We start from the raw sequence: 22,432 nt of genomic DNA, 5'->3' as shown, positions 1-22,432 counted from the left end.
AACAAGGAGAGGTGGGGAAGRAGGGAGAGGAGACATTAGCTTCTTTCCTATCAGAGCCAACTGGGGCAGATGTGGGTCTGTAACATGCACCCATCTCGTCTGGGCTGTTTCTGCTTCTGAGGCTGGACCTTCCTCCTTGTTACATGAGATGCCACAAGTAGGTAAGTGCTCACCCTCATGGACAATGAAGGAAAAGGGAAGAAATAAAAAGCTTGCTTTGGCTGCCAGCATGGCTAGGACTTCATGCGTCTGGTAACGGGCAGTGTTTGCCCTCACTGCTAGACTTACAGCTAGGCGCTCTGAATCTGGATTGTTGCAAATACACAGTAGTGAAAACCCTTAGCACAYAGGCTCTCCTTTCGCTTCAAGGCCATGCTGTATCTAATACAAGGGAGCGCTGGYTGACAACGAAGGCTTCTGGAAACTTGTGCAATATGAAAGATAAATATGATCATGATCTTATAAGCAGATGCAATCTTATGCAACACTCAATAGCTGTGGACGTTGGTTGAACATGACAAGTTGGATACCCAGCTTGCCTMTCCAGCTTCTGAGCCAATACTTGTTCCTGCTTACCAGAAGTGGCTGGAAAGACAATATCCATTACAATCTTGTTTCTTAGAGCAAGAGAGAGAGCAAYGCTATCATCATTGGAAACATTTGCAAGGGTGCCTTTGTAATTTAGAAGATAATGAACCGTTTCTAGAAGTGACTTCAACACTTGGGAACTAAAAGTCTGATCGAAAGCCAGTGGGACTTAAGAGTTACGTTTATGCTGTAGATAGAGCAGTCATGGAGCAGTAGATACACCTTGCACTTTTAAGTCACTTTGAGGTTTTGAAAAACTCACTCCAATAGCTAGATAACAGTGAATGACTTTCCATTTGAGTAACAAACGGCTGGTTAGCTTGAGCCCTCACAAAGTTCATTTCCCCTCACTAATGGGCGGTATGGGGTTTAAATCCTCTTGCTCTGAGAATTTACATGTCCCCATACCCATCCAAGCATAACTTGAAGGCAATCAGCTCTCTGCTTTGTGGAAACAAGAATTAGTGAGACAGTCCTCTGCAGAGCTAAGGTATGATGGAGCATACTGGTTAGTACTTTAAAGATAAGTCAASGTTTTGACATTTGGATTTGTCTATTTGACCTTTGTGTTTATTCACATTCATTATCGTATTAATACTTGAGAATAGCAGGATTTTTAAAAAGCAGAATAAAATAAGCAAGTAATGAGCAAGTATAACAGTGTGATAAGAGGCTTTAATGAATGGCTAATTTGGGGACGTAGAAAATGACAAAATGGCTAGAGAGATGAGATGGTGTATTTTTTAACCTATATTATTCCCTCTGCACTCACTTTGTCCTTTCCTACATAATCCAAATAAAAGTCTCTTGATTTCTTCTTCTAACGCTGCCAGGCTGGCTAAAATCACCCCATGTCCTCTTTCTATCTTGCAGTCCTGCCTGCCCTTTAGAGAACGGTGGCAAGAATGAGGCATTCCTTTCCCATCTTACACTTGCAAGGGTAAGCAGAAAATACTCTAGCCTCACTAGTCATGGTGCACAGTCTACCTAAAATTAGAGCTTGTTGGGAACCAGAATTTCAGCACTGTGGAAAAATCTGAAATTGTAAATTACAAATTAAACATTAATATTCTCAATTGGAATGAACAGATAATGGTCTCAAATTTCCTCTAAAAATAGCATTCTGAATATTTTTGATTTAAGACCACTGAAGTAACCATCTGTTACTTAATGCTTCATATCCAAAAGGCTAAAAGGTATAATTTTGACACAATAAACAATTTTGTTTCTGCTTTCTTTTTAAAAATAATTTTCGTTCAGCTTTTATAATACATTAAACTCTTACTTAYAACACATATCTTTTAAAAGATAATTCTGAAATATGTTATTTTATATCTAATGGAAAAAATTGCAAATGACAATTAGTCATTTTCATTGTCTCACTTAGACAATGATTCTTTCTATTTTTTGTTGCAAAAGCTACTGCATTGTGCCAATTGAAAAMAGAAAAGAATTCTAAGATCCCTTTGTTCCCACAAAGTGATTTTTTTTTAGCGTTCTAGCCTTAGCATTGATAGATTCTTCACAGGAAAAAGAAAAGCATACGGCTAATCTCCCATTTCTTAAAACAAAATGCAATCCTTGATCAGACAATTTGCTCTTTGATCTCACCCCTTAAGGAAGGTAAGTGAAACCAACACGAGTTTGCCCCTGTTTTGCCATCGTATTAGCAGCAACGTCATTTCTCTAGCAGAAYACATTTTTTACAAAAAGATTAACAAGATCACCATGAAATACACAGGGCAAACCTTTCTGCAAAACTGTTTGAGGAGTCTCTGAGTTTTCTCCCACTCCCTCCCTCCTCTCCCAACCTGAATTCATTTCTTATGGAGAATTACACTTAAACTGACAGCGTTTTAATTAGAAACGCAAATCTGGGATTCTAAAGCCRTAGTTGCTTTGGGAGGATTTCCCGGATTTGCTGTTAAATTCAATTCTAATAAAGGCTCACTTAGMCAACTGACATATTTGTCACTGAATGAATTTATGCAAAACTGCTGAAAGAAAAGCTCTTATCTGCTTGTTCTACTGACTGTGGGTCAAATCCACTTTTGGTCTGCTACCAACACAGATCCTCTGATCTCTGACACTATTCCAATTTGATAATGACACCAGATAATTTCATTGGTCCGTTGGAGCACAGACTTGGTAGTGAATTAGTTGCAAATATTTTGCTCCAATTTTATTCTTATTTTAAAAAAACTTTCAACACTAAACTCAGTCGAGGCCAATGAGCTTAGTTTTTCTGCATGTCACAGACCATCTGGAATGATCGGTCTTGCCATTTTATGTCTGACCTTGATAAAAACCCTGRTTTGCTTGAAAATTTGTGAAGAGCCATAGTCACAGGAACAAACCTAATCTGGCAATGTGGATTTGGGAGCCRCTCTGGGCAGATTCATGGCACACTTTCTGTGAAGCTCTTATCCTCTTATACTCTGCTGTGTACTGGAGAGTTTTCAATGAGCTACCTACTGTTTTTCATGAAATCAGTGTGATTATAATGCATATTTCTCTCTYTCTGTTGTATGATTAATTTTCTTGCCCTTGTTAGTTTGCATTTACTCATCACTGAACCCTACCTCCTGGTACAGGAGTCTGGAGTCTTGGCTGCAAAGCTGGGCTTTAAAACAGTGTCAGAAGAGCTCTTAGAAACACATAAGTGGGCATGTTTTCTCTTGACATTCTCATTTACTGCTCCCAGTGGTACAAATCAGCTATTCCTTCCTCAGCTCTCCTCGTTACTTTTCTGTAGAGGTAATGGTTGAGTATTTCAGTTTCCCATGGGTAATATTAACCAGTGAGATAGGGTAAGAAAGCTGAGGGTGTGCAGCTACAGGGAGTCCCATGCTGTCTCTCTCCTGCTTCTCTTTTTCTAATTTCCATTCCCCCAAAAAAGGAAGAAGAGAAAACTRGAAAGAGCTCCTTAAATCTTGGATGTGTGCTCTCCAGCTGGAGATGYGCCCTTCCTCCTGCTTCAAGGCTGGGTGTGCTGCTTGCCCACCGCACCAGGCTGACACATGGGAAGGAGGCAATGCTGCCTGTAGAGTGCCAGCAGAAGCCATTTTACAAGGGAATTCAGGATCACTWGYTCTGTAGAAATCACTACGACGAAAYGTATTATCAACAAATATGCAGAATCTCCCAGATTCACCTGGAGGATGTATATCTGTGAGGCTTTAATCATCAGTCACAGTTTATTCACTTTTTCTTTCTCTCTAAGCTAATGACCTTGGACAGCAGCGTATGTTCCCTCTCCTACTGTTTCATTTCTTTGTTTGCAGAATACATTGGCACTTTTTTCTTCAATTTCCCTTCCTCTTTCTATAATGAGTTTTCCTGCTTAGTCAGAAATGCATCACGTCGCTTGTCGTTCTCCAGTCATCGCTGCAGTGCAAGTATAAGCATGACTACATGGAGTAGCTATACGCTGTTTTCAAGACCTTCACTTAGCTTTTTGACAGGTAAGAGGTACCTTACGGCCTAGGCAGAGGATTAGCAGCCAGAAATTTACCTTTTGTTGTATGGAAGGCCCTGCCACTTTATGGGATCCAGGGCAGCACACTTCATCTCTCTAATCCAGTTCCCCACTGAGTGAGAAGAGGATGAATCACATTTATGAACTTCATTTAGGCAGGTGGCCTGAAGCATAAGTCTCCAGGTGGAGTTCACCTCTGAGTTGCTTCTCTGCCTTTTGAAGACCTTCTAGCCCAGCATGAAGAGGGTGTCAAACCCAGATAAGCAGCAGGTAATTTATTGGCACACTAGGAATGTGCCTTCATGTGGTCCTCACCGGCCACAGAATTCAACCCACTGACATGCAACCAGTACAGCTCACCAGTTCAACTAACACAGTGTGGTGTTGGAAGTACTATATGCCAAGCCAGCGTGTACTGACAGGGTAGCCACTTCCCATAGACTTCAGCCAAGCCCATATACTACTCAAAGTATAAAAACACTCCTACAAAGCAGAACTGCAGAACTAAGCTCTGTCCCCCCAGCTGAGGGAACCACCACCCCTGAGCAGTCAGCATCAGCTGCTGAGATTTGACACTTATCCCTAAAACTGCAGGATACTACACCCAACTCTTCCACAGGACTGTTAAAAGACAATAGTAAGAAAAGGGTCAGAACAGAGTGATTAGCTGAAAGTCTCAGGAAAAATAAGAGTTTGGCTGAAAGGCAGAACAAATAGATCCAAAGAAGTATACTGTGACCCTCTTAAGTATAGGCACAGCGTGCCTCTCCATGATGCAAACCAGGGGATGTTGAAGGGATGAGCATTTAGATAGAGGCTTGCTGAGAAACACGTAGTCACTTTGAGCTGCTTGGCAGTTCTGGTGAAAGGCAAAGTCATGCTTGTGCTGCAGTTTTGCTAGCTTTTACCACAAGGAAAAAGTAACTCTCATCTTGCCTTTGAGCAAAATTTTCACTGTAAAGAAGTCTCTCCACACATTTTTCTCACTTTGGTGACATTTCTTAGCTTTGCTGAGAAAAATTCACAAGGTGACAAGCATAACATTTTGTCAGAAGCACTTGCTAGAGAGCCCCAAGAGATTCATTACTCAGGAACTTCCTCAACCTCAGGTGCCCCCMAATTTAACAGTACTCACCCTTCTCTTTAAACAATGGCCTGTTGTGCTAATTTCCTGTGCTGTGTTGCTAGATTTTGTACTCTCCCTCTGTCTCTTTCTGCAAAGTCTGCTTGATGCAAAGACTGTTCTCTTTAAAGATCTAATGTATTTTGGATTACATACCAGTTCTTTATTTTCACAAGATCTTTCTTTAGCCATTGACATGTGCTCATAGTTTAGAGCTCCCTTTCTGAGACTTCTGGTCAGTGTTGTAATAACCTAGTTCAGACCCCTTCCAGATTGCCTTGCCTTAGCTCTTTTTGCTCTGAAGAATTGCCAAGCTGAGGAGAAAAAAGCATTTTCGATGAGAAGAGTATTATCTGCACTAGCAAGCTTCATTYTGAGCAATATTCCTGTATTTATCTTTTATTTTCTCTCTGTTTCTGATTTAAAATGTGATCTCTGACAAAGACTGTACATGCATATTTTTCTCTATTTTCACTTTCGAGCCCTTCTTTTTTCTACAAGGGCATATTGTATCCCTTGCAAAAATGGTGAGGAATGAGTATCTGCTCTGCTTTCCCAGCCACTGTCTTTTAGGAGAGCTGTACAKGCACAGGAATGTCCCAACCCACGAAGGAGAAATGTGCTCAGTGTTTCTGCACTATTTCACCTGCTAAGATCCATTTGGCGACYTTTTTAAAGGTTTTGGAAACACTGCTGAGATAAAAGAAGCCCTCCTGCCTTTGTCTGTCTCTCTGCAGCCTGAGATGTTGCTTCTTACTGAGAATTCCAAAAAATGAGAGAGAGGAGAAAAATCTCTGCTGCAGGAGAGAATCCCTTAYGTTTGACTCCTGCTCCTAGGCCCTCATGGATCCTGCTTCATGTCTGGCATGTATCCACAGTGTGCAGATACCTATTTTTACTACTTTTCTCACTCACAGTATGAGGACTCCTCTTTCTCCCTTTTTCTTGCTACTCTTCTGTTCACACATTTCCTTCCTATTACTTCTCATCAGACTTTGTTGGGAGAATTCATTAGTGTATATAATGTGCTTTGAAGTTGTCCAAAGAACAGTGATGTAACACTTTTGCACTTCTATAAGCTCTTTTATCCGAAGATCAAAGTAGTAAGTTATCGTTACCATGATCGAATTATTGCTGCTTAGCCTTCAGATCTAAGGGTAAGCAGCAGCTCTTCTAAGTAGGCATTAATCGAAATTACTGGATGGTTTTATTAAATAGATTGAGTATCCTAAAGCATGTTACTGTTTACAAAAACGGAGACATACCTGAGCTGTATGCCCTTTCTTACCATCTGACTGCTTGAGTTAGGTGGCACTAGCTGTGACTCAGCTCCTCTGCTCCTGGCACAGAGGAAAGACTGTCACCACCATGGAGGACTCCAGAGGTTTCTCCATGCTTTGCCTCCTTCAACCTCAGATTCTGCCCAAGCATAGAAAGACTTTTGTACCTATTTCGAAGCATGACTCTCATTTCCCCAATAACTGCTGGGAACGCCGCACTGGCTTCTCAGATGTCCATCCTTCCAAACAGCTCCCAAGAGACATTTAGCTCCTCATCCTCCCAAAGAGGAAAATCCCAGCTCAAGATCTTGTTCTGTCTCAGTGCAACCAATGACTTCTAGAGAAGCCAGATCAATTTAGGCTTTTCCCAATCATGACAGTTGTGAATATACAAATGACTAACAAGCCTCCTCTGTGCTGGACCAAAACAAACTCAAAACGCCATGCAGCATTTGCTTGGCTGCAGCTTCTGACTGAAACAAAACAAAGAGTGGAAGGAAGGAAGGAGGTGGGAGGAGGCAGGGGCGCACCGTGTAACTTGACTGATTACTCTGCACATCTCAGAGACTTTGGCATTAGGAATGAGACCTTGTGAGAAGAAACTTCAGTGACAGAAACCAAAGTAGCTGCTTTCAAACAGGGATAGTTTTGTATTTATTTGTACTTATTCATATTTAATTTGCAGATGTGCCCAAACAGTTTGGGAACCCAGAATCTGTGAACTACGCTAAAACTACCATTGTCCTTTCTTGAGAACATTTGTTCTAGCTTCAGAGCAAAAAGTATTTTAAAAAAATGACCATCAAGCCCATTCCCTGTGGCTTTAATCAAATCTTAAATTCAGATCTTAAATTAAATGTAAATAAAGTCACTCCTTCCCTGGAAATAGTATTGCTTTTTCTAGTTCCTGGTTCCTCAGTTACTAGGACAAGTAGTTGTGATGAAATCTGGGACAAAAGCAGAATAGCTATAGTAAATCCCAAACTCCTGTGGAAGAAGAAGTACTTTGAGCCTTTCAGTTGAAGGCCCTGAGGTTTTGGTCATGTCTGGGGAATTAACCAACAAAGAGCAATCGTAGATGCCCTGTGTGCTGGGAGCCAGAACAATCTAAAGCAAGGAGCTCAATGCCATTCAACTGGGTGTCCAGGTAGTGTGCAGATGATATCTTAGTGCTGATAAAAGTGATGTACAKCATACAGAGGAGTTATTTAAACAGGGCCTCCCTGTGAAAACACACTCAGGGCTTCCCATCTTAGATAAGAGTATTTTTCTGGAGTGCCAACGTGAAAGCAGTGTGTGACAGGCAGCCTTGCAAAGGACATGGAGGTCATTCAGCTCCACACAACCATTATGCCAGGACAAAAGCACTTGGCAATCTAACCAGCTATCAGGAAGATGCAGCCATGTGCAGTCCTGACTGCAGCTTGGAGAACGCCAGACCCCAGCCGAGCCTACTGCTTGGGGATAACAGGTTATCAAGAAAGAGAAAAAACAACAACAAAATAAAAYGTATCTCTGCTACTGATTGAGAATCAGCAAGTTAGAGTACAGGGTAACAGGGAGTCCTCAGAGCCTCAGAGGGTCTCCTGTTGGAGTCAGGGAAAACGCTGTAAATCTCAAGCACCCACTGCACAATGTGGGTAGCTCTAGCTCACACTTTCCTGTTCCTGAGTTAGTGTACAGCACTAGAAACACATGTAGTACATGCCATTTCCTCATCAGAGGAGTGCAACTTCCCATTATATTAAAAAAAATTGTCAACGTGCTTTGTATTCACTGAAAATTTCCTTTTTTTCTGCTCTTTACAGTCAAAAATAACAGAAACATCTATTTTGTCCCAAAAAAGAGATAAAAGTATTACATTGCAAAAATAATTTTAGTTTTATGAATCTGATTTTGGTTCAAGTGCTTGGCTTCTTATTTTAATAACGACTAGTGGAATAATTAGTAAATCCTTTGCTTAATAAGAGGACTTTCAGCAAATTTCATGGTGTCCCCCCAGCAGCCCCAGTGATAAAGGCCTGAAGTCAGAGCTGGGGAGGAGTGACGACGTATGTGTGACAAGGGAACCATTCCGAGATAGTGGCTTGCAACTATCAACATTCAATAGCTCTGGAGCATTTAGAAGTTCTCAGGTGGCAGAGTGTGGAAATCTGTGGGATTCATTTTTTCTTTATAGTGAAAACTATATTTTCCCAACAATATTCCCCTCAGCTAAGTATTTTCTCCTTCTGAGTCCTCTCTATCCTTCAGCATTTTTTCCAAATGAAAAGGAAGATAACAAGGATGACTATTTTAAAAGAATTTCCATTTTCCCCTGGCTGCCACATTTTGGTTGCCATGGAAGTGTGCAGGTTCCAAAGGGGACTTTTTAGTTAGATACTGTGCAATTTGTCAAGCTGCTCCTCTGGTGAGTCACTTTCCCTGGTTAAGTGCATTTCAGAAATAAGTGTGGTCATCAGTTCCTAGTGATTTGCAAAAACTACTGTTACCCTGTGACCCGATTTTTGTCTCCCTGGGCATAATTAACTCTGCCAGGTAGAGATAATTGCAAAATCATTTGGTACACGTTTAAGAGGAAAGAAGATTTTTCCAGAAGTCGAAATCCTTATTTTCTACTTTTATTCTTAAAGATCAACCTCAGTGCCAGCTTAAGCAAACTGCTAAAAATAAATGGTCCCGAGCTTTGTTCTCAAGGACAAGCCTCCAAGTCCCCCAGATTCACTGCATATTGGAGCAGGAGTAGAAGTGATGCTGAACCAACTTTGTCCCCAGCCCCAGCATGAGCTGCAGGTTGCATGCTGAGCTTGCAGAGGACAGATGAACTTCCTTCATTGCCAATACGCCCTTTGCCTGGAGACTGTACAGTGAATCCAGCTGGCAGCGACCTATAAAATCACCATCTCTCATGTCTCCAAAGAGGCTTTGAAAAACACTGCCAGCGAGCTCTGCTCCCTGCTAATACCATCTCTCTCCAGAAAATGGTACCACCAATGCTCACCTCCTCTTTTTCCTATCCGTGTAGACTCACACCTGAAAGTCCCTCTCCCCTAGACCCTTCTAGGGAAAGGGCACAAAAAAAAAAAAAAAAAAGGCATAAACTCTTTCTTGTTGCTTGTGGCTCTCCAGCTTTGGGGAGCTCACATGGCTCCTAAGGGTCTCTCTAGGACAAGCTAAATCTTGTTTAAGGTTGTAATGGGTACCACAAGGACTGGACCAAACCCACGAGGCCACAAAGAAAAGCAGATGCTTGGAGTGTGAGAGAAGATGCCTACTGAAATCAAGAAGAGTTGCCAAAATAAATATCCAGTCTTGGCCCTCATATCAGGAAAGAATTAAATCCTTCTAACTGCTCAATGTAGTTGCTTTTAATTTCCCTAATTCCAAAATTTTAGCAAAATAAGCACCCTGTAAGTGTCACTTGACTAAGGACAGAATAAAAATAACTCCCTTGGAACAAATAAAATCAAAGTCCTCACCAAACAATGAAAGTACCCCAGTGCAACTTGTTTCTGTTTTAGATCTTGTCTAGAACCAGACAAAATCTTGAAGTACTAGGAACACCTTGATGAAATTTAAAAGTGCTGCTGTTTTCCAAAATCTCTAGAGAYTGATTTAGATAAAAAGCCCTCAAGAACTTGCAGTGCTATTTTACCGTTATTTCCACTAGCTCCATTGCTGAAGTCTCCTGTGATTTTTTCAATTGATCGAAGAAGAAATGTAAATAAACAGGAAAAACAGCAGAAAAAAATACTCAGCATTAATTATAGGTACAGAATAAATATCATATTTGCTCTTCTGCATACTGAGTATAACAGAGTGCCTGCAGAAGAGGCTGCAATGAAATATAAGCTCAGTTGTATGCTGCTATAGATCAGCCAGAGTGCACTACTTCTGTGTCACTAAAAACAAATAATGATGTTCACAAGATGAATATAAATAATAGATTGCATCTATTGACTGGATTCTATCCAGCATTTACATCTCTCCTTCCCATCTCCAAGTGYATTCATTCATCACCAAAGCCAGCAAACTTTCCTAACTTGCACCCTTCCTTTTGGCCAGGGGTCACAGGTCCAGCACGCACCACTGTGATGAGCCTACAGCTGGTAGTGGCACCAGCGCTTGGAGTCTGCCGAAAAAAATAAGTCTCGTTTACCTCTTTATCCCAGTCAGTTGATGGCTGGACCCCATTTGTGCCATTTCTCTTTGCATGCAGAAAGCGCCCGCAGGTTTTGGGGCATGCTGGTCTGCTCCCCATTTTTCTTATGGTACCATGCCTGGGAGCACAGAAATTCTTCCTGCTCCTGCATCCCTGCTAGCAATGCCCGTTCTCAAGCTGTGATGATTTTCCATTTTACTTCATGCCCTGGCTGACCAGGACACCTCCAGCTCTGTTCTCAGTAATGTACATTATAATGAGTGATTCCAAGCTTTGTTGTGAGCGTACTGGGACATGGCATCCTACCGTATCATAATATATCATAATACGTTTCCCTTCTATTTACTATGTGTTGAGATCTGCATCCAAAACATACACATGTTCAGTTTCCAGAGTACAGTCTAAAGAGAGCTCCCATGAAGCTCTGTTTATTTTTGGAAAACTCTGCTTAATTTTCCTGACATGGCACTTTTTGATGGCTGTTTTTACTGTGTGCTATTTATCCTCCTGTCAAGCTCCAGTGGGGACAAGACTCCTGTAGCCAGCTGGCCAAAAAACTGTGTATATTCTATCTCATAATGTCTTCAAAGCAAGAATAAATGCCTTTCTGGAAGATATGTTTTAGCAAAATGTATTTCACTTTAGTCCAACATAAATTTTCTGACTCAGAAGAAGGGCAACTGGATTAAATTTAATAGTCTGAAACATACAGGAGGCTTCCTTTGGCCTTAAACTCTGTGAAGTAATGCACTTTGAGATAGAAACAAAAAATAGAAGTCCAAGTTGGGATGCTGACAGAAAAAAAATGTGTATTTTGCTCCCTCATCTTTTTATCCTTTTCACTACAATTAAATAATTTATCTTGAAGAAATTGGTTGGGCCTATGAAATATTTGAATGGCTCATTTTGCTGCAGAGGAGGCCTGGAAGCTGAGCTAGCTCTTCAGTTTCCTTCTAAAAGGCCTCAGATCTGTCCCAGGAGAGGAAGTAGCATGAACAAGCTACAGGTTAGCAAGACCCACCTCTCCATAGCTCTTATATGCTGAGGTTATTTTAAGCTCTGAACAAAATTTATCAAATTGCATTTTTGAAAAATGGTACAATGTGAGTCACATTCACTTCACAGCCCTTTTGCTGCAGGCTCTTGCTACTGGCTGCAGGATATTTATTACCTCTGATGCCCACTCTGAGAATCTCCTTTCTGGGTCTATATTTCACATTTAATGAGTACTTTTGCAATTTCATGACTGTTTTCTGAAGTTTAGGTGGCACTTTGCACAGCCTAATAGTTTATGGCCTATTTCAGACTTTACTGATTTCTGCCTATAAATATGTACATGAAACCACTCATAACCCCAAACTGTTGTTTTTTCCCCATTCTGCTGTGCTTCAATGACCCAAAACATCATCTCTCCTCATCTAGGACAAATTATTGCACGTGGAAATGACTGGCTTCACCCATCACCTTGACTGTGAGCTACTATGCCCACATTTCAGTAATATTTTATAAAGCCCCACAGCCTCCAGTCTTGCTTGTGACCTTCTGGGACACATGCAGTGTTCTGGTATACTAATCTCTAATGATGCTCTTTATTTTCAGAAATTACCATTTAATTCCCCTCTGGCATGGCACAAAGAAGAGTGGTAGAATTGCTTGGAAAATTTGTTGATTTTTAGATTTGAACTGCATAAGGCTGATCATAGGCAGAGAAGTAGGTTTCCATATTGACACATAGAGCTCAGCGTAGTCATAGGCAAATCTGAGGTCTACCCGCTTCTAATTTGGCCAGTAAGTGTTTATCAAGCTCTGATGGAAACTGGTGYTGTGGCCACCACTTCCTTCACCTCAGGTCCCATGAGGGTGGATTATCTCTCTGGCCACTCCAACATCTGCACCCAGCTAGGTTGCAAAGTGGTTGGACCATCATGGYGCTGTACCTCACTGGTCATACATGATGAGCAACTCATCATTGGGGTGAATTTGGGGCACTTTAGGTTGCTTGGATGTGCTTCTGGCAAGCATATTTAGGAGTGGATTAATGTTCTGGCTAGAAAACCTGTCCTTTTTACAGGATGCAAATCTCTTTCAAGTGCAAATTTGGTCTCTGTGAAAGACTGACTTTCCTGGGGACTGGTCTGAGATAGAAGAATGCACTTTTATAGGAGCAAGGAGTTGCTGCAAACCTCTCCACCTGCCAGGCTGAATGATGTGTCTGCAGTTTTGATCTTACATGTCTTTTAGGTAAACACATAGTGGCATATAGACTTAAAACAAACATGCTCTAGAAAAAGCCTCCAGACAAATTTCCCCCACTCCTTCCCAAAACAAAACTGAAATAAACAAACCAAAACACACCCCTGCACTTCTCCTTTCTGCTGAGGAGAGAATGACAGATGTGTAACCGAAGTTATTTATGTTGATTATTACATTACTGGGGAGATGCTGAGAGATCATAGTGATAAGTTTAGAAGCAACTATGTAGAACATATATTGGAATAGAGCAGATCCCTTCCACCTGCCCACAACGTAGTTTTACCAAGCATTCATTTCTAAGGGATGTGTCACAGAAAACCTGCACTAGGTTTGTGTGAAAAATACATGTGAAATACAGAAAGAACTCAGAGTCTTTCTGTATAACAACATCCTACAGGAATTCTCAGTCTTCTGCTTCCTTGTTGCATTTACATGTTGCCCTCCACTTGCAACTATCACAAGAAACCGTGCTCAGAGTGCTGGAAGTTGTAATAATTCCAGTTTTTCAGTTWTCAAGTCCTCTTGCTTTCGAATACATGCAGTTAGAAAACGCTCTTCTGCCTCACAGGAATATACTGATTTCAATGAAATTTTAATTTTTCATTATCATGAGGATCAAATTAATGACATCAGAATAGCAACACAATCATTTGGATTTTCCATTTCAAAGCAAAATTAAACAACACTTTGAAAGGGTGATTCAAAGTATGTTGTTCAGCTATAGCAAATCTTTTAATTTGGATCAAAACCACTGACTCCTCCTCAACACTTTTTRCTGAAGATGTTTCAAAATTTGCTGTTCTGTAAAGTCTCTGCTTTTCACCTCTCCACACTCCTCCCTGGAACAGAAACTGTCTATTGAAACGTCCCCAAAGGAAGACATTCTCCTTCCTGGGTAAGAATTATGATGACAACAATGACAATGAGAATAAAAACAGCAATAATCTGATCCTAACACATGGGACTGTGTTACAAGCCGGCAATAAAGTYGAATTCCATCTGCTGGGAGGACTTTCTGAGTGCCCCTGCTAGACTTCAACTAATCAAGGATTTGATGGTAAAACATATTCATAAAAGCTGCCACTATCAAAGTGCCCTGCAGGCTCTTATTTCCCCACTATCCAGCAACCATGAATATTTGGGCACACAAGTGTCCAGCAGCAAGGACAGTGGTGCCTTGCTGCCTGTGGGAGCTGCGCGAGGCCACACAATGTTGTKGTGGGTTGCACCGAGTTGTGCTGCCTCCTCCTCCCCAGAGTTTCAGTGCCATCGTGGCATGTGTGAAATGAACATTCATTTATTGCATTCACCCATAACAAATGGATCTCTGCTGAAATTTCCTTCAAATAGAAGGGAAACAAAACCAAAACTGACTCGGGGAAAAAGAAAACAAAAGACCTCTTTCCCTTCCTCTTTTCTCAGAGCATCGCTTAGATGTCACTATGGCACGTAAAYGAAGAAAACATTTTGCTTGTAGATGCCCTGTTGTGACTGCCGGTACCTCTGCTTTGAGTCTAACCAGGCCAAAAAGGGTCTTAATCTAAACCAGGATGGGTACAGCCTCAGCCAGCACATGTCCCCTCCCTGCTTGGCCAGGACCCTGCGACAGGTCAGGCCAAGAATTCCCAAAGGCACTGGCACCTGAACTGCCCACAGGCCCTACCTCCTGCTAATGCAGGGAGCAGACCTCCTGGAGATGATGTGTATTTACGGATCCACATCCAAGGCCACAGCCACTGTAGATCCTAAGTACCTCTGCCTTTAGCACAAGTCACTAAAGGTGTTGAAAACCTTACCCCGGGTCATCCCTCATGAATGCAGTCTAGCAGCAAGGAACAGAGTTCTCAGGTATCGTRGATGTTACTTTCTAGGAGGTGCAACTTGGACAAAAACACACTGCAGAACCTATTAGAGCTACGCTTATAGCTATTTACATTCTATGCTTTTTAATTTTTGTTTTCTTTTTGCTTTTTTATAAACAAGGCATTGAGAAGAAATGTGCATCACAGGCTACTGTGAAAGCCAAAATCTTTATCACAAGACTGGTGGGAATACAGCTTTCAAAARGGAAGGATGGGTTCCTAGACATGATTTACAAGTAAATCTCTGCTCATGTGTCTATCACAGATTTATATCTTCTGCATTTCACTCAGCTTTTCAGCTACCTTACAGTATTATGGCAACTTTTCCAAGAAAAATTACCTATCAGTAATACATGAGTCTTTAATTTATACAAAGAATAACTGATTCCATCAAGAGGCCCTTTAGGAACGCTTTGGACTTGGGGCCCTATTAGACKTCAGGTGACTTACACACAGCTGAATTACTGACTGAAACGGGAACAAGAGGAAAGCACTGTACTTCTCTGACCTTTCTAAAGGCCAGTAATAATTAAAACCACTCAATGTGCTCCATAATCTTTGGCACAACTATACAACCTTTCACTRAGCACTTATTGTGTTATTTCTCCTTACTTTACTGAAATTTTAGAGTTTCCCTATTACGCTAGAAAGATCTTTTTCTAATGGCAACAAAATAAAACCCCCCAAATCAATTGTGAATAGATTGCTTTAGAAAATGTTTTTTGTATTTCTGTAAATTCCCCCAAAAGAACCTCCCACCTAGTATAAATTTAGAATGGCATTTTTAAATGAGTGTCATTTTGTTTGAGAGCCTAAGATCATAGCTGTGAGACCTGTGAACCCTTGGATCTTTTCTAAATCTGTAACTCTGATTCAGAAAAGGAAGGAAAGCCARAAAAGAACCTGTTCAGCTTGAAGGCATGCAAAAAGATTAAACCACATCAATTAGAGGAAGGTTTGCAGGGGAAGGTAACCCACCTTGGAGAAATATCACATCCTTGCTGCATAAAAGCTCCTAGGGAGAACCAGAGGCTGTTGAATATCCCAAACTCATTTGTCTGGTCGTTGGCTGGCTGGTCCCGTCCTTCCTCGAACTCCTCAGTGTGCCACTCATAAGGGCTGAAGCGACTGACCAGGAAGAGGACCACGCTTACTCCAATGTAGGCAAAAACAATGCACATCCATATCTCATAAGCCAAAGGATCCAGAAAGGAAAAAACTCCTGGTTTGGACTTCTGAGGTTTTTTTATCATGATAGATATACCTAGGCTCATAAACGGTTTGGAAAAGTCTATAACTTCTTCTCGAACCAGAGTGATGGTTAACGGTGCCACAGCCACGTCAGCCCTCTGAAAAGGAGAGACAAAGAGGAGATGTGCATTTTGGGGATAAAATACAGCTATCCATGCCAGTTCCTTTTTCTTGATTCTCTGTTTACCTCCACCACCTGAGAAGCAATCAGACAAAATGAACTGCAAGAGAAATGTTAAAAAGAAGCGGTCCATAATATTGGTGAATTATTTCCATTTTATCACTACTGATTACCAGGTCTGTTTGGAAATCACAGCATTTTCTTTTTCCAGCCACCTAACTCTTCTTGTCTGATTTATCCACCGATGTTGCAGTCTGATGTAGATGACTTTCACTAAAAGATCCTTATCATCTAGGCATCAGAAAAGGCAAGGAAAGGCCAATTGCCTGAAAAAAGATGCTAGAATATTTACTTCCATCAGGAATTGCTTTTTGATTGCATAACTGATGTAAGAGAAGAGGAGAAACGTTCCAATGACACTGATGTATACTCTCAATTTATTTCACAATCAGTCTCAAAAATGGAAAGAGAAACTTATTACAATGGCTGTAGTAGCATCCTATAGCCTTCCAGCAGGACAGGATGTACCTAGCACAACGTATGGGCCTGGGCATGGATGTACCCCACACTGCTAGGTGGGAAATTATGCCCCCTCTGAAAGGTGGCTTAAAATACCACAGCTGGGGAACCACCAGAGTGAACCCATTTTGGAAGTACCGGGTGCTGGGGTATGACTAAGCTCCTAGTGCTGCCCAGACTTTGCTGTAGGTTGCCAAATCTCACTCCTGTGCCCATGCTCTCACTGCAGGCAGAGGCTGAGAGCGACTGCCTCCCATGGCCGAGCAGAGCTGGGAAGTTTTACTTGCCAGGATTGCCTGTGTCCTTCCACTGACTATGTAGAGAGCCTAAATAAATAATTCAGGTTAGGCACTTTAATTTTCACATGGCTTTGGGAAGGGTAGGCAAATTTCATTCCTTACACCTACAGGTGTATTTGGCTCAGTAGCTTTGTATACTGAGCTATAGCTCCTGTACCACCCTGGTACTGCAGAGGTTGGATACTGAGGGTAGCGAGTGGCTAGACAGAAAATGGTCTAGTCCCAGTGTTCAACCAATCATATGCTGAGTGTCTGAAAGTGTATCTTTCATTTATCCTGTCATTATCATGCAAATATAAAATAGAGGAAAATTTAGAAATTTTACCTATGTGAAAGTTTGACCTTTCAGTATTTATTCTTCCAAAAATAGGAAAAAAAATATTTTTGGAAATACTGTAGATAAATATTTTGACATTTCCATGGGCACAGGATGCGCAGTTAAACACTAAAACATTTTAATGTTTTATTGTTTTATTGGACTTGTTATTTGCATTAACAGAGCTTCAGCCCTCAAGATAGCTCAAGCCCCCCTTGGTGGGAGGTATGTAAAAAGGACTTAACTAGGTAGCATAGAAAATTCAGTACAGCACAAATCTGTGTTTCCCTGCTTCAGAATGAAATTTTTCTGATCCAGTCAGAAAATAATTTAGGTTATCAAAACAGAAGTTTTTATTCAGTTTTGCCCAAGAGAATGTAAAAACAAATCAGTAAGATTCTCTTTTTTTTTTCCTTTTTTTTTTTTTTTTGAAAACTCATAGTAAGCTTCAATGACTAGTGGGTGAAAAATTAATCATAAATGTAACAGCAAGAAGAAGATATCTAAAGAGAACCATTTTGGTGTTAGGGTACATGTGTTCAGACTGATGAACCTTATTTGATGTAACAATTTTAACAGTTGGGGTGAGTAGGTGGCTCAATGAGGTATCCTAGGTGTTGGTTTTGGGGTAGATTCTCTTGTTATTTATTTTGAAGGATTTCTTTGAACTCTTCTTGTAGAGCTGAAAGTATTGCCGTTGAAAAGAAGGCTGGTTGCATTAAGGTCCAAGGATCCCTGCAGTACAGATGAATGAGAGAATAGTGGTAGCATGGAGGTCGCACTGACAGAAGACTGGGCAGTTTGCAGGTAGGAGAAAGGCTCCCTTTTATTGCAGGGCTTGAATTTGTTCTCAAAACAAGAGTGAAAAAAAACAATGGATGAGGTTGCAAACCTACCCCATAAACGAGTTCTCCCACCATGCCATTCCATGTTTTAGTGTCTGGGTCCCGGGCTCCATACTTCCCATCTCTGACAATCTCCAGCCTGTAGTGGTAGCCAACATGCTTGGCAATCTCTGCAGCGAGCTCCACGCAGTAGCCTTCGTATCTCTCGTTGCCTTCAAACTGGTTGGCGTTCTTCTTGAGCATCACATATGGGTCTTCCTAGCACAGAGAAGACAAATATTGAGCCACACTTCACCTTTCTAGAGATGCACTTCAGGCTCTCAGACTAGAGCACAGTGTACAGCTTCTGGTCCTCTTGCAAAATCCCAGCTCTGTGGTCCTTTAGTAAAAAGCACAGTCGATATATTTTAGAAGGTGCTAATGGTGGTTTTTATTACAGCCTTTTATGTTTAGTTATACAGAATTAGGGGCACCTCCTGTTGTGATAGACCTAATGGGAATGGAGTAGCTGGTGGTATTTGGGCAACAACCTTTCAGTGCTGTTCCATAAAGGTTATTTAGTGCACCCAACTGGTGAATTTTTAGAGGCATGTCTATCTACGTGGGTACTGGTAGAATCAAATTTGCTGGGCAGGAGAAAGACCTAGAGATGTTTAACTGAGTTTGGGTACTGTGTCGTCTTCTCTATAGACTCACAGTAAACATTCAACAAACAACTTACTAGAATTTCATCAGTTTCTGCAGGGTAAGTGTATACAATGACACGATGCGTGATACATATATTACGAGGTACCTATTGTTCCTTCATGATTATAGTAGAGATTTGTTTTTAAAGCTATGATTCAGCCTTTCTGCACAATATAGCCACTCCTTCCCAAAAGTACAGCCCCCATTCTGTGGGCTAAATACAAAGCACACATTAATATTCCTAATTTACCTGTGCTGATGCCTCTCCTGTCTTGTCAAAATCTTTTGTGTTTCCTGCACTTACATGTGAGATCCCTTAAATGCATATTTAATTAGCCACAGCAATTTTCAGATACCTTTATGGACCCAACAGAAAACAGTAAGTGCTGTTGTTGTTGTTGTTATTACTATTATTATATAAATCATATATTACAAAGGAAGGTATGCAAGAGGGAAGAGGGAGTCAGCACACCAGCAGATGGTGAGAGGGAGCACTGAATAAGAAGTCAAGAACTTACTAGGATAGTTGTGACTATGTAAGTCCTGTTCTGAAGACTTGTGGACTCATTGCCACTTTGAGTATCCACGGCTGCTGGAACTAACTTCTCATCTTCATTCCAATAACCAATCTGCCAAATACAGAACCAGGACATCTCACTGATATTTCTTTCAAATATTAACCAAGTAATGCTAACAGGACCAGCCTAGAAAAGTCAGCTCTMTCTGCATGTTCATACTCAAACAGAGATCTCATCTCTTGAAGTTTTGATCTCTTTTGTCAGTGGGATCAGGAACTCTCTCTTCCTGCCATGCTTCCATCCTGAGAATAGCATACATCATATGCAGGGTAGCAGAGCGTATCTAACCACATGAAAACAACCAAGACACAGCACTGGAGAATCACTGCAATTCCCTGCACCCTTCCCACATCCCCTCTATGATGAATTCTTCATGTTTTTCTAGTGGTGAGTATGTCTGCTGTATGTCCAGACTTTATAGGTGGATCAAATGTTATCCTACAGCTGAAAGCCTGCGTGAACATAGGGCTGACTCTTAGGACATCTTGAAAAAAAACAGGACAGAATTCAAGCAAGAAAAAAAAACACTCTGGAAGATGTTAAAAAGTATGGAGTTATGAATAAAACTAAACAGTTGTAATAGGCAGAATCTCCATGTTAAGCTGTGCTTATTAACAATCAGGGATTTGGTCTGAACTATCACTGCTTGCAGGCAAAGCASTGCATCTTCCTATCTTCAATAGGAAGATCATCATTGAGGTTATCCACTGTGAGAGCTTGATTTTATAAGAGGTTTTCCATCACCTTATGTAAGTATGAAGTTGTCTGAGCTCTGCTCATGCGGAAGGGATTTCTTATCACAGTAAATGGGAAGGGGTATTAACACAGGATATGGCCAGGAGACTGCTGATGGCAGATTAGAGATCATAACAATTCAAGAAGAGAAAAGCTCTACACAGGCTTCTCAATTCTCTTCATTGCACAGAGGAAAAGAAAAGAAGGTGAGGAAAGATCTTCCAAGCTCTGCCCTCAGGCAACATAAATGGAGACATGTATATTTGTTTTGSGCTACTAACTTGGAGGATCTACGATGCAGTATGCATCTTGGCAATAATGGATGCATCTTCTAAGTAAATATCATTTCTGACAGTAAATAAACAGCAAAATCAAGGAATTTAGCCATCCTGTTTCTTCTCCTCTAGACTCCCTCCAGATTGCCAACACCTTTCTGAAGTTCAGAGCTCCAAGCTCACATAATACCTCTTGTGAATACCAAGCACAKTAGGAAGATCACTTTGCATGTCTTAGAAAAGATGCTCCTTCTCTTTCTCAGTGAGGAATTTGCTTTTTTTGCATGACATTGTTGATTCATGCTTGACTGTGGTGGACTCTGATCTTACATCTGCTGCTTTCAGGGGCAAGCATGAATTGGGGCAAAGAGAGTTCGACCTCTAAAGGTGGAACTGTTGCTATTTGAAGTTTTTCTTAGTTTCGAAGATGTATTTTATTTTTCTGGGGAACGAGGGAGTGCAGCAGACAGGTTCCAGTAAATGCTGCATTCCAAATTATTTAGTAGATGTCCTCTATTTGTAGAATAACTGAGTTACTCTTTGTTTTTCAGAAAGATAATATCTAAATGGGATACAACTTCATGGAGTCAAATTTTCAAAAGGGCCTGTGCTTCAACAGCCCAGTACCCCTAAAAAAGGCCAGATTTTTCAAAGTGCCTACGATATAAAAAGAGATGAAGATTTCAGAATTTCACAAATAATTGCATAGCAATCAGGGCATGGTTAATAGGAAGGCTCATCACTTCAAGGAGAGCAGAATTAGGCCAACATAAAGGATTCATCTATATGGGTTAAGGCAGGCAAACTCTACTTGGCTATGCCTCTCTTCATTGCTTGGAAACGAAAAGTAAGGGAGCAAAATCATAAAGCTGTGTAGCTGGTCCTGAGCCAATATGTTCTGCTAGTAAGAAGCAGCATTATGGACTGAGCTGGCCAAGCTTTCACTATTCTGGAAATCTCTGTTCCACAGTCTTTTTAGCTGTGTATAGATGTCATTGCTGCTCCTGATAATCCTTTCAATATTATTATAGTAATACACCACCAGTTCTTCCTAGTGCTTGGCTTCCCCCATGTAGAGAGCTGGGAATACACTCACAGTGACTCTCCTTGCAAGGTTCATGAACAGAAACAGGCTTCAAGGCCTAACCAGGCCATAACACAAATGCTAGGCTGGTGCTTAGCACAGGATCTGAAGTCACCCTCTATTTTACCTTTCTGATCCCRTCATGTTTCATCTCAATCACTTGCAGGGTGTAGTTGGTCCTCCGTCCCTTCTCATTAAACTGAACGTTGCCAGACAACCCTTCAAAACGGACCTTAAAAACATAAAAACCAATGAAGAGAGGAAACTTTGGCATTGCACACAGTGTCTTCTGCAGCCACGAGTGGTGAGGGGCAGAAGGATACAGAACGCAGTTGTATCCCTCAGGTGCRTGCAACAGTGACAAAATGTCTGTCCAACACTACGCTTTCAGCTGGTTTCAATCTTTACAGCGTGCCTGAGAGGGCACAGGCACTGGCCATGTGCATACGTGAGGTAAAGCTCTTTCTGTTAAGACCTAGTGATCTGTTCCTGAGCTCAGCGAGGCACAAGAACGAGATCCYGTGTGTGAGCCCATCACTTCTTGGGTTGTGACACTGGGCTAAATAAACTCTGAACTCCTTGGATTTTGTGTCTGCTCATATTGTCTAAAACTGACCAGAAATCAGGTTTTGGTAAAAAGCTTGTCAGTCCAAATCCAAATCCAGAATTCTATTTATAAGAAATATGAAACTCTGGCCATAGCTCACAGCTGCCACTCTTCACTGGAAACRAGTCTATCAGTTTTAAACAAATTTAATTACCTGCTGCATCAGCCTAATAAAACCTGACAATTTAGTATTGTAAATGAGATTTGCATAGGCAACTTTGAGTCATAAATCTCTGCCGATAACACTGTTGAGCTGAAGAGAACTGCTTAGGCATCACATCCCACTTCCTGAACTTTTCCTTTTGGTGCAGCCGTTTGAGCTGTTGCAGACGCACCAGCCTGAGGTGGAGAAAAGACTACAACTGCAGT

At 41.2% G+C, this 22,432-nt stretch overlaps 1 protein-coding gene across 2 annotated transcripts in view; it reads right to left on the bottom strand.

Annotated features, from left to right (window-relative positions):
* The window catches only part of GRIA1 (glutamate ionotropic receptor AMPA type subunit 1), a 128,698-nt gene that overhangs the window by 22,055 nt on the left and 84,211 nt on the right, over positions 1-22,432 (bottom strand). For both annotated transcript variants that reach the window (XM_085317923.1, XM_085317922.1), the window contains exons 8-11: positions 21,584-21,688; positions 19,303-19,413; positions 18,149-18,355; positions 15,725-16,095 (exon numbers count right to left, since the gene is read on the bottom strand). In XM_085317923.1, the coding sequence (XP_085174049.1) occupies positions 15,725-16,095; positions 18,149-18,355; positions 19,303-19,413; positions 21,584-21,688 (794 nt within the window). The remainder of the gene's footprint in view (positions 1-15,724; positions 16,096-18,148; positions 18,356-19,302; positions 19,414-21,583; positions 21,689-22,432) is intronic.

This window comes from Rhea americana, unplaced genomic scaffold (assembly GCF_003343005.1).
Source record: "Rhea americana isolate MKP2758 unplaced genomic scaffold, rheAme1 scaffold_51, whole genome shotgun sequence".
Lineage (NCBI taxonomy): Eukaryota > Metazoa > Chordata > Aves > Rheiformes > Rheidae > Rhea > Rhea americana.
Note: the sequence above shows the minus strand (reverse complement) of the source record. Positions and strands in the feature narration are given on the sequence as shown.